Below are 16,266 nucleotides of genomic sequence, written 5' to 3' on the forward strand. Positions count from 1 at the left end.
ACCTATGATTAAAAAATTTTTCAGTTTGCAAATAGATGATAATAGGAAAATAGGCAAAGAAAATTACAATCTTGTAATACTTTGCAGTTTATAAAATGTATTATGTATATTCTATTTGATTCTGGAAATGTGAGAAAGACAGTTTAAATAATGCAGATAAATCCTCAAGGGTATTGTGGCTCAGCATAAAACACTTCTGAGTGGAGACATGCTGGAGTATGGAAATGGGTAATTCAGTTGTGAAATTAATGACACCTAGATCCAGTTACTGGACGTGACAGTGGGTGTGAAGCCAAGAAATTGAGGAAAAGTCAGGAGGAGGTAGAATGACCCACAGACTGGGGGGATGAATATAAGAGAGAATAAGGATCTGTTCAAATACTTTAGAGTAATAAGTTCAATGAATATGATCTGGGGATTTATTTTTAGGTCAAGAAAATAAATTTTGTTTTAATTAAATTATTACTATTGTTTTTATTTTTAATTATTGGTAAGTGACCAGTTCAGAATCTTTGTTGTGCATGGAAAATAATGAATGAGAAAATAATCTTAAATAGAAGTGATCGAAGTGTGTGTATGTGTGTGTGTGAAAGTGTCTAGTCCAAATACAGAAGTGTATTACAACTGAGTAGGTGAACTCCACCATAGACTGTGCTACAAAGAGGAGACCCAAAACTGGGTTAGAGGATAGTCAGGAGAGGATAGTCAGGAGAGACCATCAGAGAGAAACGGTCAAGAGGCTGAAAGAATTCTTGACAGGGCTGGTTCTTGTGCTGCATGGTTTTTTTTTAATTTTTTATTTTTTTCCGGTACCAGGGATTGAACTCACAACCTTGCACTTGCCAGGCAGGCGTTTATGCTGTTGAGCTAAATCCCCAGCCCCTGCATGTTCTTTTTTAGGTGAGAAATTAGTCCAGTAGTTACTAAATCCCTTCTAATTCCACAGTTTTATGGTTCTAAATAATTTTCTCTATATCCCGTTGTCATGGGTTGTGTCTAGTTGTCTCAAAGGGCTTTTTGGAGGCAGCTAAATCTAGAGTGTGTGATTAATAAGCGGTACAGTGCTAGGATTAAGGATTCTGGGATAAAGGGTGCCTGATTCCTGGACCAGTCCACCAATTGGGTGGGTACCACCCTAACTGCAGCAGTCTGGATAAGATAAAAGGGACAGAAAGAGAATTATTTCTTTTCTCCTCACTTGCTGCTTTTGCTGTCTTCACCACCATGAACAGTCGCCCCTCTCATGTGCCACCCTGCCTTGGAGCCCGCCAACTACGGAAACCGTGAACCAAAATAAACCTTAAGTTTAGGGGTTCGGCATTTTGTCTCAGCAACAATAGAAAAGTAACTCAGACAGAATTTGGTATCAGAGCTGTGATGTCATTGTATGACTATACCTGACCATGTGGCCATGGGGCCTTTGGTAATGGCTTGTGGAAAGAGTTTAGAATGATTTGGAGATTCTGGGTGAAAAAGTAGAGTGGGAACTCCTTCGGCTATTGTGTATGGGTACAACAGATTTTGGTCTGAGCTCAGAAGACCAGAAAGCAGGTAATGACCAAACTCAGGAGGTTTTTGCTGGGAAAAGAGGAATGCACTGGCTGTTTGAATCCAGGTGATATGCGTTAAGGCTTGGCAGATAGTTTTCCTCATGAATTTTCCTCATGTTCAGAGACTTTGCCTGAGAATGAGAATAAGGGTGTCAGATTAATCTTGCAGAAGTAATTTCAAGGCAGTAAAATGTTAAGGCAATGGCATAACTAATGTTGGGGCTTTTAACCAAATATATGTTGAGAATCAAGAGAAAAGACCAGAGCAGAATAATTTAAAACATTGTGCGTTTGGCCAGAATGAAAGCTCTAATAAAGCTGTTACAGCCTGCAAAGGTAGAACACAGGAGATTTTGATTGTTGAGAAGGAACAGAAGTATAGAAGAGATGGCCTGAGGGCGTCACCAGAAGCACCAGGACACCCCTTTGCAGTCTCAAGATTGTAAAAGTGAAAGACTTTGCTTTGAGAAGAAAGCTACAGAGTACCATGTTCCAAAATGACAGCAACATAGAGAATTTCTTCCTCAGAATTGGATAAAGAATGCTCAGTGATCCACTCAACCCCTACAGCTAAGTGAGGAAATTCTGGCTAGTATTCCAGCTGACAGCAGACCTTGGCTTCACCCATGTGGTGCTGGTTTTAGATCAGAAGGCTTCTACCCAAATTTCAGAAAACCTGGGGGGGGGGCAGGCAGTGTGCCTTAGAGAGGGCAGTGTGAGAAGCTGGGAATGTGAAGCCAGAGGCGCAGCGAATACCCCAGAAGGCTGGAGAAACCAGAAATATGGATCATCTAAGGAAAGCTGCATGGACAGAGCAAAAGGGGGCCTACGGGAGAAGCTATAGAAGCTAGTATCCCTGAAAGTGGCATAGAGGGGCCACTGAAGCCCTTTGAAATTCACATCTTGCCACAGATTGCCTCAGATGCTGCACTTAAAACTACAGGACTTAATGTTTGCCCTGCTGGATTTTGGATTTGCTTTAGTCCCTTTTGTTTGTATACCTCTGTTTGTAACTTTTGCAATGAAAAATGGCTGTCTTGTGCTATTGAATGCTAGAAGTATTCTGTTTCTTTTTATTTGAACAGGTGCTTACAGCTAAGAGTTTACCCTACATTTCAGAGGAGAATTTTGAGTTGGACTTTTCAGTAGTACTGAAACTGTTAGTACTTTGATACCTCTTCGAGATGGACTAACTGCCTTTTGCATAAAGTGATGTGTATGAGTCTCTGGGATAGGAGCAATGGTGGAATGTTATGGTTTGTGTCTAGATGTCCCACCTACCAAGCCTCATGTGGGTTTTTTTTTCTGAGATAGTCGCATCTAGAATGCATGACTGATTCATAGTGCAATGCTGGGATTAAGAGTTCTGGGATTATGGGTGTGAGTGCTACACTTGCCCTAGGGCAGGTAGCCTGCATATAGTAAAAGGGACAGAAGGAGGCCTGTCCTCTCTTCCTTCCTCCTCTCTTGTTGCTTTTGCTATCTTTTGCCACCATGAATGGTTGCTTTCCTGCCACTTGCCACCCTGTCTTGGAGCCAGCCAGTTAAGGACTGAATCCACTAAAAACTGTGATCTAAATAAATCTTTCCCCTTGTTAACTTTGGGTGTTGGGTGTTTTGTCTCAGGATCAAGAGAAGAGTAACTAAGACAACAGCCTATGTGTGGAATATGTGTACATATTAAATTAGCTCCATTTGAAAAAGGTTAAGGGCTTCTTTGATAACAGATATCAAAGTAGATATTTAGATAATAAAATGATAGGTATCTTCATTTACAAACAGCAATAAAACACATGGCTAAGGCCAGCTGACAGGATAGTAACAAGCTTACAATAGATCTGTGTAACTTTAAGCTATGCTAGTCAGTGTCAGTTACTGTAATGAAACTCCTGAGGCAGTCGACACAGAGAAAAAGATTTATTGTTGTCTATGGAGCTGGAAGTTGTAGCTCCAGACCAGATAACCCCTTTGCTTTAGGACCCTGTGATGTTGGCTTTTCATGGTAGGGGTGTGTAGTGGAGCAAACTGCTTATATTTGGGAGGCAAACACAGAGAGGAAGGGATCCGAGTGGCACAGTTGCCTCCAAAGGCATGCCCTCCAGTGAACCAGGCCCCACTTCTAAAGGTGTGCTGCACCTCCTAATAGTGCCATCTGGGGGTCCATCCTTTAAAACACATGGGCCTTTGGGAGACATTTAGTCTGTAGACTGGAGTGTACTGTATCTTTGATGTTAGTCTCTAATGCCCTTTAGGACCCCTGAAAGATGGCTAAATCAGTTTCTTGATTCAAGTCTCACTTTAAAAATCGGCTGTAATACTAGCACTTGGAGGCTGAGGTTATAGGGTAGCAAGTTCGAGTCCAACCTGAGGAACTCAGTGACTCAGTAAGACCTTATCTCAAAATAAAAGACGAAAAGGGCCGGGATGTGCTAATGCTAAGACTGTGGGTACAAGAAAAACAAAAATAGACAATAACAAACATGGTAAGAATCCCTAGGACTTTCCTGCTTCCTTAGCCAGAAAGTAAGCTGGAGATGCAAGTTATGTTAATTTGTATTTGCCCCTAGTGAGGCCTGTCTGCAGAAGAATCCTTGGCTTGTGGAGCTTTTGAAAAACTGAGTTTTTAGTTATTATGTAAGCCTTTCATTTCCCAGCTCCCCTGTTGTACTCCAAACTCTATTGTACCCATTGCGGTTGAGCACCTATTCTTTATTCCCGTCACCACAGTGGTGCTTGTGGCTCCTGCCCAATTCTTCTATTGCATACATCATTCTGCTGAGCGTATATAGTTGTACTTAGTTTTCATTCATAATTGAAGCATACTCAGTACAAGAAAATGGCCCAGCAGTTCCTGGTTATGCTCCAACAGTCTCTGACAGTCCTCTTCATCATGTAGTTGAGCTTTCTGACATTTCCCCTCAGCTCTGCCTCACTGGAAAGTGGAAATGACCAGTCACAGAAACATGAGCTATAAGCTCGGTTCGTTTTGGCAGTTTGGTTTTGGCTGTGGAATATGAAGCCTCTATCCTCACCAATAAATGTACCAGCAACGCATGTGGTAGCCCACATTTACTGGTACACCACCAAGAACAACACTGAATTTTCCATTTTGAAGTAGTTTCCAGGAATAGGTGTAAAACTAGTGAATAGTGTTTTCTGTGTGGTAGGAGTCAAGGACTCATTTAGTGTACGGGCAATAGATAATACTCTGTTCTTTGTATAGGTTGGTTGTTATTACTTACTGTGTGTCAGAGTCCCAGGATAAATGTATTTACGTGTAGATGTTGCTCCTCCCTCCCTCTCTCCCTTCTTCCCTCTCTCCTTAGTGTGTCATCTCCCTCCTTCCCTCCTTCCCTTTCTCTCTCTCTCTCTTTTTCCCCTCCCCCCTTTGGGTTTTTGAGACAAAGCCTTGCTGTGTAGTCCAGGCTGGCCTGGAGCTTGCATTTCCCCTCCCTCAGCCTCCTGAGTGCGCTTTGTGGATTCATTGCATCCGATTCTCTGGGTTTTGGGGAATGCTTGTTCTGTCTCTATTTCATGTTGAAGAGAATTGTTTATGTACCACTCCCATAATCTTGCTTAGAATCACATTCATTTGGACTGGGAAAAGAGTATCTAGTCTTAAGTTTGTCACATGTGTACATGTGACAAGGGTAGCATCTGCCAGACTTACCGAGAGAACTGCTCTCTATTCTGGTACCGGGTGATATACTTGGTCTTGTTACACCTAAGAGCAGAAGGAAAATTTTACCTGCTTTGTAAAGTGGTAAAGGGCTGCTTTCTGTCTAAGGAAAGTCTTACCCGTGCTGAGTGATTGGCATCATCTTCGTGTAGAAATGACAGATTCATGAGGACTATATAAGGTATTGTTGTTTCCCAAGTTTGTCAATGGTTTTACTATTAAAAATTCATCATTTGCTCTTTTAAATGGTTAGTTTTAATAATTCATTATCCTTATAGGAGTAAGGTGGCCTTCCTATAATTCAGTGTTCTCAAACTTTTGGCTTCTGGATTCCTTTTCATACTCTTAAAATACTACCGAGGACCCTAAAGAACTTTTGTCTAGCAAGTTATATAGTGCTGTTTACCACATTAGAAATTATAATGAATGTTTAATGATTTATTTATTCCATTTAAAAATAACTTAAACTTATAACATGTAAATGCAACTTTTTTTTTTTTTTTTTTTTACTAAAAAGAACTCCTGCCATCCTATCCGTAAAATAATAGCTATTTTAATCGTCCTATGCTACCATTACAAAATACCATAGTCTGGGTGGTTTAAAGAACAAAAATTTATTTTCTTAAAGTTATGGAGGCTGCAAACTCAAGACTTGGATATCTGCATAGTTGGGTTCTGGTCAGAACTGTTCTTGGGTTTTAGAAGGTCATCTGACTGTATCCCCACTTGGCCTTTACTTAGTGTGTATACCCAGAGAGAAAGCTTTTCCTCTCCTTTCCTTACAGGGCCACCACGCCTATCTGATTAGAACTCCTATGACCTCATTTATCCTCAGTTACCAATAAAACCCTTAATGTTAAATGCATTCACATTAAAGATAGGAAGTTTAACATACGATTTTTTTGGATCACAGTTCTGTCCATTGCAGTGACATGTTTTGTAATTAAATCAAGCTTAATAGATAACTGTATACTTTTTATCTATTTCTATGTGTTGGGTTTTTTTTAATCCGTACAGGTGATCTAACTCAGGACCACGCACTTGCAAGGCAGATGCTTATGCCACTGAGCTAAATCCCCAGACCCATCTATATAAGTTATTTGTGTTGTTGTTTTGGTTAAAGTAGGTGGAGAAAATCAGTCCCACACAGCTAAGTAGATGGAATAGGAAGTATTTAAACAATATTTCTGTTAACAGTGAAAATTCTTTTGATAATTTAAAGACATTGGATAAAAATAATTTTTACAGCCTGCAATTTTTGAAACAATATTAATGACTTTGTACTCTTTGTTAGCCTCTCTTCCCCTTAATTTATTTTGGTTATTTGGCAGTGTTCATTACTCAGTGGTTATTTGCAAGATAATTATTCATTGAATTATGCAGATCTTCTAAATATTGGTACATTAAATAATGCAGTAACTTTTAAAAATTACATTCATTATTTCACCACTGTTCTCTTCAGAAAAGTCTTTAAATATTAGGGAGATGTCAGGCTCAGGGTAAGTACAACTTTTCCACAAATTCTCTCTGTCTGTCTCTCTTTTTGAGAACTCAGTTTTTATTGTTGGCGACAGTGCTACTGGTTTTAAAAAGCTTTATTTTTTCAAGAGAATGTCTGCCAAGTGACTAAGTCTAAATAATGATAGCTTGCTAGTTATTCTTTCAAGTAAGATCAAGGGAACGAGTAGTTCATTTCGCAACTGGAATAATCAGTTTTCAGTGTAACTGTATGTCAATGTACAGCAAAAGTACTTTATACAGACTTCCCATTTCATCATATAAAATATTGTGCACTTATACAAAGAAGTGTATTCAAGGGTTAAATAAGAATTAATACTTTTTACTGTTTCACCAAGGATATTTTTAAGTGAAACAGTCTGATTTTAAGAACTGAGACTGCGTAGCCATGATGAATGCTGCTATAATTTGATGCTGCTGTGACCACTGCCAGTGGTTTTATTCGTCCACGGTTCCTTTTGTATTGAGTTCTGCTGTGCAGATGCCAACGGTGAAAAAGGCAAGTAAGATCCTAGTGTTATAGAATTACTTTTGACCTTACAGACTTTATGAAAGGGCCTTGAAGATCCATGTGCTGTTGCTGTGGTGGAGAGGACATGCAGTAACCACTACAGACTGCCATTGTCACCCTTCCTTTGCCCCGCTTGATCTATTGGGGTATGCGTGGCATGGTGCTGTGAGCCTTAAGGAGTGAAAATAAAGCACAGTGTTAGAGCACCTTCTCACTCTTAAGGGTTCTGGCTGGTAAGTCCGCCTAGAGACTGAAGATCTTCATCATTGAGGCCTCATATAGCTACTTAACTTACTAATCTCTCTTGAACTGGAATGTGTTTCGACTTTCTAGTAAGAATACAAGAGGAACAGAATCAATTGGCTATTTCTAGCAATAACAAACAATATTAGAGGAGACTTAATAAGGGAATTGGCTCACATGATTTTGGAGGCTGTGAAATCCTATAGTTTTCCATTTGCAAGCTGGAAAACCAGGAAATCTGAGGATCTGAGGACCCAAGAACCAGGGGAGTCAAGGGTACAAGTTCTGGGGTCTGAAGGATTGGGAACCAAGAGCACTGATATTTAATGACAGGGAAAAACTGATATTTCAGCAAAAGGAGAGAGGGAGGAAATTCATCCTCCTAGAAATTCTCTATTTATATTCTTGGTGCTCTCAGTGCATTGAAGAAACCATGGAAATTAGTGAGAAGAATCTTTATTCATTCTAAGGCTTCTAATGCAAATCTTTTCCTGGAAACAACTTTATGATTAAGCCAAGAAATAATGTTTTACCAGCTCTCTGGGTAATTCTTTAGCCCATGGAAGCTGACATAAAATTAACCATCATAGGTATCTTTGAAGAAGTCTGTTTGCATCCTTCTTTACTCCCAAGAGTTGTGAGTGTTGTATTTAAGCTGCAGAGATTCAAGTCAGACACTAGGAATATTTTCAAGAGAGGTCATTTATGAAATGCTGTACTGTGGACCCACCACTCCAGAATTTTAATGAAGGTCCCCTTGATAAAGGAGTGGTGTTAGTGAGTGAGCCTGTGAGGGATTTTACCAGCCTTTTGCTTCTACATTAGGATTTTTTATTCAGTATAGCCAAATACATGCATGGAAAGTAAGTTTGTCATCTGGACTCTTTGTGTGCCTGCTGCCAAACATCTGGGTATTTGGAACCATCTGGAAAAGTGACTGAAGTTTTTACAGGAGTGTTTAGTATTATGCAGATGAAACCTAAGGCTCATAATCAATTGTACCAAAGGCCAAGATGGTTAGAAATGTTTTATTAATGTATGAAGAAAGAGAGTTGATTAGATTGCAGAAGAGTTCAGTTGCTTAATGTTCATTTGGTTTTATTTCATTGTAGTGAAATAAAAGTTGTTTAGCTTGAGAACATTTCAGTTAGATGAAGATTTTTGCCTTACATTCTCAGGGATCTCGAGAGCCACAAGCAGGTGCAGTGGTCTTCGTCTGTCACAGCAGCATTTGGAGTCTGTGTGTGAAATAAAAAGACCCCAACAACTGTAGAACACCCCAGAAAAGTGCTTTGGTTGGGCCCATATGGCATCAATGACCACCAAAAATGGTTTTCACCTAGAACTAAGTATGAAATAACTGTTCACTTCGTGAGAGCTTGCAAGGAAAACAGAACTTTTGTTTTCAGTCAGCGTGGAGAAGGGTGGTGCCATCACTCATAACAGAGCGTGCCTCTAGAGCGGTGCCTTCCTGCAGGGGTCCCCTGGAATGACAGGGGCCTATTGTGAGGAAAGAAAAAGAAAGCTTTGAGGGAGGCACCAGGCAGTGGAGCAGGGAGGAAACATTTAAGCAAGGGGCCCTTAGTTTTTATATAACCGACCCGGGAGCACTTAGTGACACCTCCTAAGAGTCAGGCCTCAGTCTGGCTGCAAACTGTGGTGCCTTGGGAGGTGTTGCTAGGGAAGCCAGCGATGGTCACTGACCTTGAAGGGGTCTGAAGGCTGGGAGTCCGCTCATTTCCACATCCACCTGGCAAGATAACACTCTTTATTACAAAGCTTTTGTGAAACCATCTTCTCTGAGCTGTAAGTGTTTAGGGAAATCATTTCCTAACCTCTGCCCACCCTTGGAGAGACACTTTAACCCATAGCTTTCTTTACGTCCAGGGCCCTGGCTTTATCCACTGCTCAGAAATGCCTTTCACAGATGTTGGAGAACATAGTTGAGTTGTTTTTTGGCAGGAGCTGTGCTTTTGCTCCAGTTCTCATTTAAGTGAAAATGTATCTTGCTTGTTGTGGGAGCAGCCTGTTCTATCTGGGCAGGGTGGGATTTATCAGCTTCCCAAGCAGGAGAGAACCAGCTGGGATGAGGTAATTGTGCTTTGGCCCTTTTGCCTGGTATTCAGGGCCTGTACAACCAAGTGTATATCTTTGAATTTTTTTGGCGTGGAGTTTCCATGCTAGTCAATTCAGGAATATCATGGGCATGCTAACTTAGCATTTTGGAGCTACTAGATACTGAGGATTTTATTTTCAAACTTTTATTAGCAGTGAAACCTACCTTCCTTCCACTCCAAGAACTCTTAATAGGCAACTCTGTGCAATAAGACTGATTTAGGTCTTATTGAGGAGAGAAGATGTCCCCCAAACCTTACTATTGATACTTGTCTTTTCCCTGTCAAGCCCTCAATTTCTGGAAACTACCCTAACACATCTATATCCTTGACCCCTCTGTAATCTCTATGGCTTCTTAAAGCATCACTTAAAAACCAGCAGGATAGATAATGCTCTCGAGATAATGAATGTGAAAGTGAAGTTTTTTATCCAAACTAATGGCGGGGTTGTGGCAAAGCCATGAGCTATAACCTAGGTTTTATATTAATGTTTAATATGTCACATAGTCCCATTTCTGCTCTCACAGATCCTCACATCCATCAGTGTCAGAGTTTTAAGAGTGCAGAGAGGGGCCAGATGTATTGGCAGGACCTCAAAGGGATGGTCAGGTCAGTGTCTGTGTTAGCAGATTGAGGTCTGTGGTTCGGGATTGGATCCTGAGTATGTTTATTTATGCAGTGTTAGACAGGGACAGCAAACTTACTGACATGAGATTGATCTATAAGTGATTTGTAATAAAGATACCTCTTGGTTTACTCTGAAGTGTAATGTTCAAAAGGACTCCTTTCCAGTCTGCTGTGATATTATTGGCCTTTCTGCGGTCTTAAACTTGCTTCCCACCTCAACTTCTATTATGTATAAAGAAAATTGATGTCAGAGCTGCTGGGGAAGTAACTGAGAAATTAAAAGTCAAGAATGACAAATTTCACTGCAGCAGTTTATCGTTTTCATTTAAAAATTTCCACATTATGTATTGTCCAGCTTTTGTTGGTAGATGGAAGTTATATGCAGCAATATATAACATGCAGTAATATGTGTGTGCAAATATGCCCCTGGGTCTTACATATGTTTCAGTGAGACCCTGGCGAGCATTCTCATGAAAGCCAACGTGAGGATTCTAAGAACAGTCTTTTTTCTTTCTCTTCACCAATTTTCTGAAAGGAACCCAGTTCAGAGGAATTCAGTCAACCATGATGGTGGTGTTTTAACCAAGTGTGTGGGGTGGTCCAGATGTGAGCAGTGTGAACTAAGAGAACTTTCCTTTGATGTGGAACATAAATGTTACCAACCTTTCCCAAACACATCTTCTTATTTCCTGTGGGATAATAGGCTACACTTGTTTAATGGTTGCTAAAGTCATATAGAAACAAATTTGAGTCTGGTTTGCATGCCTGTGTTCCTTTAGCAGAAATGAAGTGAGGTTCTGAGACTCACGCCATTTCTAGAGAATGATGTAGAGGATACTGCTCTTAACTCAGTAATGGCAAGAGGCAGCCTCCACCTTTGTATAGAGGGCGTCTGGAGAGTTCATAGCTCCACTCAGATTCTTTCATGGTTTTTTTCAACCTGGCGTCTATGTTGGCCACATGTCATTTTGTGTGTGTATGAATTTTCAACAAGTTTATAGCAGCTATTAAAAAGGATGATATTTAAGTCCATTACTCTAGAGTCTAGAAGATGAAAGGTTTTTCTCATTTTCATAACACATGTTCTCAGCATGGATTTATCTGTTGACAGAATGAGGGATTTCAAAAGAGACATGTGTATTCAAAGCTCATTTTAACATCTGTTTCAGTCCTGTCTACTAGGCTACTATAATGTTCTTTGGGATGTTTACCTACCAGGAAATTAATTTAGTATTGCTTGTTTTGGATGTGGTGTCACCTCTATTAATGGAGTGTTTGTTTCGTTGCAGTCTACATGTGCTTTCCCTAGCCATAGAAAATCCATTTTTTAAATATGCTGGATGCATTTCATGATTACTTGTGAATTACCTTGTATTTGTGCAGGGGAAGAAGGCTATTTGTATTGCATGCTTGTGATACACAGGTATAGTAACTTAAGGTTTTTGATTTGTGTTGCTCAGTTGGAAGTTGAATGAATTGTAGCTACTGGTTTAGCTATATAGTTTAAAGTTTGTAGTCATCAAGGGTGTGAGAATCAGCTGGATGTGGTAGTGCAGGCCTGTAATCCTAGCACTCTGGAGGCTGAGGCAAGAGGATTGACATGAGTATAAGGCCAGGCTGAATTACAGAGTGAGACACTGTCTCATCACTCCTCGTTCTTGCAAAAGGCCAAGGATTGAATCAATTTAATATTATATAAACCACTGGTTGCAAAAATGCTAGTTCAAAAATGAATGAAGTCAGGGGCTGGGGATTTAGCTCAGCGGCATAAGCACCTGCCTTGGAAGCAGGCAGCCGTGAGTTCGATCCCCGGTACCGGTAAAAAGGAAAAAGACAAAAAAAAACCAAAAAAACAAAACAAAAAAAAACCCCAAAAAACAAAACAAACAAACAAACAAAAAAAGAATGAAGTCTTTTTAAAAAATTGTAGCTTCCTAGTCCTTTCCATGGAGATTCTCATCCAGTATGTCTTGATTTAGACTTAGGAATCTGCTGAGTTTCAAAAGTCTATGAACAATTCTAGTACACAGATGTGAAGTATTATATGCGCTTTGCAATGACTGTGATTTTTAATAATTACATTCTTCATCTCTGTTATCTTTGATAATTCCTAAATGGGCTTGAGTATCATCTCAAAAGTAATATGTTTATCTGAGCATTCTGGACAGTGTCAGGTGGGCTTTTGGGGACTTGGTTCTGTTCATTCTGCTTACCATTTATCATGTTGGGAATATTTGACCTAATTGTCAGACCCTTTCATAATCTTAGGGCATCACATGAGCTATGGTACTTTGTAGCTTCCTAATATTCTTGGATCTCAATGGCTTTGTCCTCCTAGAAATTGTGTTTGTTGTCACTGTTCATTGCTGGTTTTGACTTCTAGTTTAGTGCGTACTGCTGCACTCAGCGGGATGTTAGTTGTAGTCTACTTCTCAGGCACCTGGAGCCATAGACCCCAGGACACTCCTTCTTCTTCTTTCTTTTCTTTTTTCTTTCTGCCATTCTTGATCTCCCCATATAACACTGAAATAAACCATTCTCCTGTGAATTGCATTCTTAGGTCATTGTGTCTATAAAAGAAAATTTAGGTTGTAGTAATGACCCTTACTATGCCAAGCCCTGAGAATGTTCACCCTGGGCTCGCTTTGCAGGTGAAGGACACTTGTCTCTTTGGGTATAGAAGTGACTGATGTCACAGTCTAGAGAGTGTGGCCTATCTACCTCACTGCATTCAGCAGACCTTTTGTGTCCAAGAATGTGCTGTATATATTTTAGAGTGGCAGAACATACTGTATCCCCTTAGTCTCTGGTCCTCATCCCTTCTGCAGCATCAAAATAAACCTTAATGCTTTTAAAATTACACAGTTTGATGTTGCCGAGTGTTGAATAAGACCTGGGCAGTGTGTTTTTCAAAGGCTTTACTTCAGATTCCCCTTAAGTGCCTCCTGCAATTCCTCTAGACTGAGCCATGCACTGTTTCTCTGCCTGCTGAAACTATTTTTTTATTAAGGCAGGGATTACACCTGGAAAATAATCATTTGGCCTGACTTTGTTGGAAATACTCAGTCATGTAAGAGTAGAAGACCTCAACGATCGAAGGCCATTGGCCTTAACATTTTCAGCCTACTGTTCAGGCCCAGGAGCTGCCACTAAAGATTTACTTCTGATGCTTGTTTACAGTGGTCTCATGATTCTTCGTTCACTCTAAAACATGAGAGAAAAATAAATAAAGAAAACAAGAGAGAGAAGAGCAATAAGTTATTCACACTTTTGTGGGGTGTGTTTTTGCATAAATACTTGCTACCTTCTAGTCAGTGCAGTTCACCAAATACTGACAGTTTATATTGTGCTAAGCATTGATCAAGAATGTTGCCCATATAGTGGTGAAAAAACCACAAAATTCTTGCCTTCACGGGACTTTCTCTTCACTGATACCTATGTATCTATGTGTATTCACGTGGAACTTAACACAACTGAATTAAGTAGTTGCATTATAACATTATGAAATACTGTTTAAGAATTCTTGAAGATTGTTCTAGTTATCCCTTAGATTAAAAATTGAGCCAAGAAATTTAGTTTTGCATGTGAAACCTAATTTGTAAAACCAGAGGCTGTGTTCTAGTTGGTTCATGTAAATATTTTCTGAAGGCAGAATAAATAAGTGAGTATAGCATTTTGCTTCAAAAAGGGGAAAGGATTAAAGATCTTCCCTAGTCTTTTGGGAATAAGTCTCCAGAAGGTTATTATTTGGCACAAGTCTTTTTTTCATTCTATGTTTTTAATCCTAGTGTTATGAAAATAACTTAGGTTTCTGGATTTCCTAGTGTTATATCTGTATATTTCACCTATTAAGCATGAACTGAATGTGTATGTTTTAGGCCTCTGGGAGGATACTTCACAAATTATTGTAAATTTTTATACTCACTTTATATGGTTAATAGCTTACGAAAGTATCTGCTTCTGTATTGTAATTCATGCTCTAAAATTACTTGATTGCTTAGACATAACGAACATATTAAATCTGACTTTCAAGGAATTCAAATACCAAATTACTCAAATGTTTTAATATGTTATCTTAGTACTTTTGTAAAAAAGAAATATTTACTCAGGGTTTTAAAATGTGAACTCTGTTTTTGGATTCTGAATGCTAGCTAAAAATTGATAGATTTGCAAAGACAACCAGTAAGAGAAAACACATTTGACATAGATTTTAAAATATCAAGAGAATATGAAAAAGAAACCAAGGATCAGCTTTTGGTTCTAATTTATGTGCGTGTTTGTGAATTAATGAGCTTTGAAGAGGAGTAAATACTGTATGAAAGAAGGGTAAAAAGGACATTCTGCAAATAATTATTAATGCTGAAATTTCTGTGTCTAATTTTGAAATGCTTATGTTTGGAGTGTTACATCACAATAAAAATGTATGTTTCAGGTTTGTGGAGAAAAACAGCGCTTTGAGAAGTTGATGGAACATTTCAGGAATGAAGACAATAACATCGACTTTATGGTGAGTTTTTTTAGAGCTACATTCAGTAATGTAAACTCAGTTTCAGCACTTTGCCCTTAAATCTGTGTGCAGGTGCATATACACAAACACAGCAAAGGATGGGAAATTAGTTTAATATTCTATAGAACCTTCCTGAAATATCTCTTTCACCTGTATTTTCCCTTTATGGCATTTAGTTACAGTTTTACTCATTTCATCCAAATTCAGTGAAGGTCAAAAGTATCTATCTATCTATCTATCTATCTATCTATCTATCTATCTATCTATATTTTGAATTAGTAAATAACGAGAGAGATCATGCAGTTGTGGAAAAAATGTTTTGAGGCCTTACACAGATGCCTACACTTGCTGACTTTAGCTGCCAGTAGTGCAATGTAAGAATCCTTAAAGTAGAAGGAAACTTTTTTTTTCAAACTCTCATATGTGCCAGCCAGTACCCTTCGCTGAACTATATTCCCAAGAGACGAAGTGCTTTGCTTAGAATTGACCGTCACTGTCCCCCAAGTTAATGTGCAGCTGTAACTTTTCTCTTTTGATTTGTTTCGTGCTTCAATAATTCTGAGAGGGCATGATGGTGCTGCAGCTCTTCTTAGCAGGTTAGATCACACACATATGGTTTCACAGATGTCCTGTCTCTATCTGGTGAGAACAGTGGCAGAGTGAGCTTCAGTACTTTTGAATTCATACACCCAAATCTTAGACCCAAAGAAGGAATTTCTTGAGACATTACTTCTGAATGTACCCAGATCTTCAGCCTTTGACCTAATCCAGTTGACACAGAGAATTTTTGGACCCAGGTGATCCTTGCCTGGGTCTAATCTGGCAGATCACTTCTAGCTGGAGCAGGTATCCCACATAGTTCTGACATGGCAAAGCCAGTGCTTAGGGTGCCAGGTAAAAGTTTAATTTGAATAGTTTCAGTGCCTATAAAACATGAACATCTTTTCAAAGATTGAGGCCTTTTTCCGAAATCAATGAGAAAGATACTAAGATAAGGGGCTGGGGATTTAGCTCAGCAGCATAAAGAGCCTGCCTTGCAAGCGCGCAGTTGTGAGTTCGATCCCTGGTATCGATTAAAAAAAGAAAAAAAAAGATACTAAGATAGTTGCTTTCAAAAAGATAACCATAAATGTGAAAGGTTACTTTTACATTGACTTTTTAATTGTTATCAGAATTTTTGGAGGAGTCCAGGCTAATTCTGGCACTGGTGATAGATTTGTACAGAGGTCCACCCCTTGACTTCTGTTACCAGTGTTTTTCCTGTGCTTGGTGTATGTTGGGGGATGTTGTTTGTCCTGTTAGAGTTGAGTTTGCAAACTAGAAGTCCCCAGGTTGAAGATTACCTAAATTCCTATGAGTTTATTTGAACAATGATGGTTTTAAAAAATTTATTTTGTGTATGGTCCATAAAAATGTGTCCTTTTTATTAGAAATACTTGGTAACGTTAGGCTCTTCTGTGCAAATTATCGTGGTAGAGGCATGCCCTGTTAGTAGATGTAGCCCATGGTCTTTTACC

The 16,266-nt window shown here is 39.3% G+C and overlaps 1 protein-coding gene across 11 annotated transcripts in view; it reads left to right on the forward strand.

The window, feature by feature from the left end:
- Fmnl2 (formin like 2) overlaps positions 1-16,266 on the forward strand; it is a 277,669-nt gene that overhangs the window by 225,884 nt on the left and 35,519 nt on the right. For all 11 annotated transcript variants that reach the window (XM_063259092.1, XM_063259096.1, XM_063259095.1 and 8 more), the window contains exon 10: positions 14,675-14,749. In XM_063259092.1, the coding sequence (XP_063115162.1) occupies positions 14,675-14,749 (75 nt within the window). The remainder of the gene's footprint in view (positions 1-14,674; positions 14,750-16,266) is intronic.

The sequence above is a fragment of the Cavia porcellus genome, unplaced genomic scaffold (genome assembly GCF_034190915.1).
Source record: "Cavia porcellus strain 051 isolate PalLab524CR breed Dunkin Hartley unplaced genomic scaffold, mCavPor4.1 scaffold_12, whole genome shotgun sequence".
In the NCBI taxonomy this organism is placed as follows: Eukaryota; Metazoa; Chordata; class Mammalia; order Rodentia; family Caviidae; genus Cavia; species Cavia porcellus.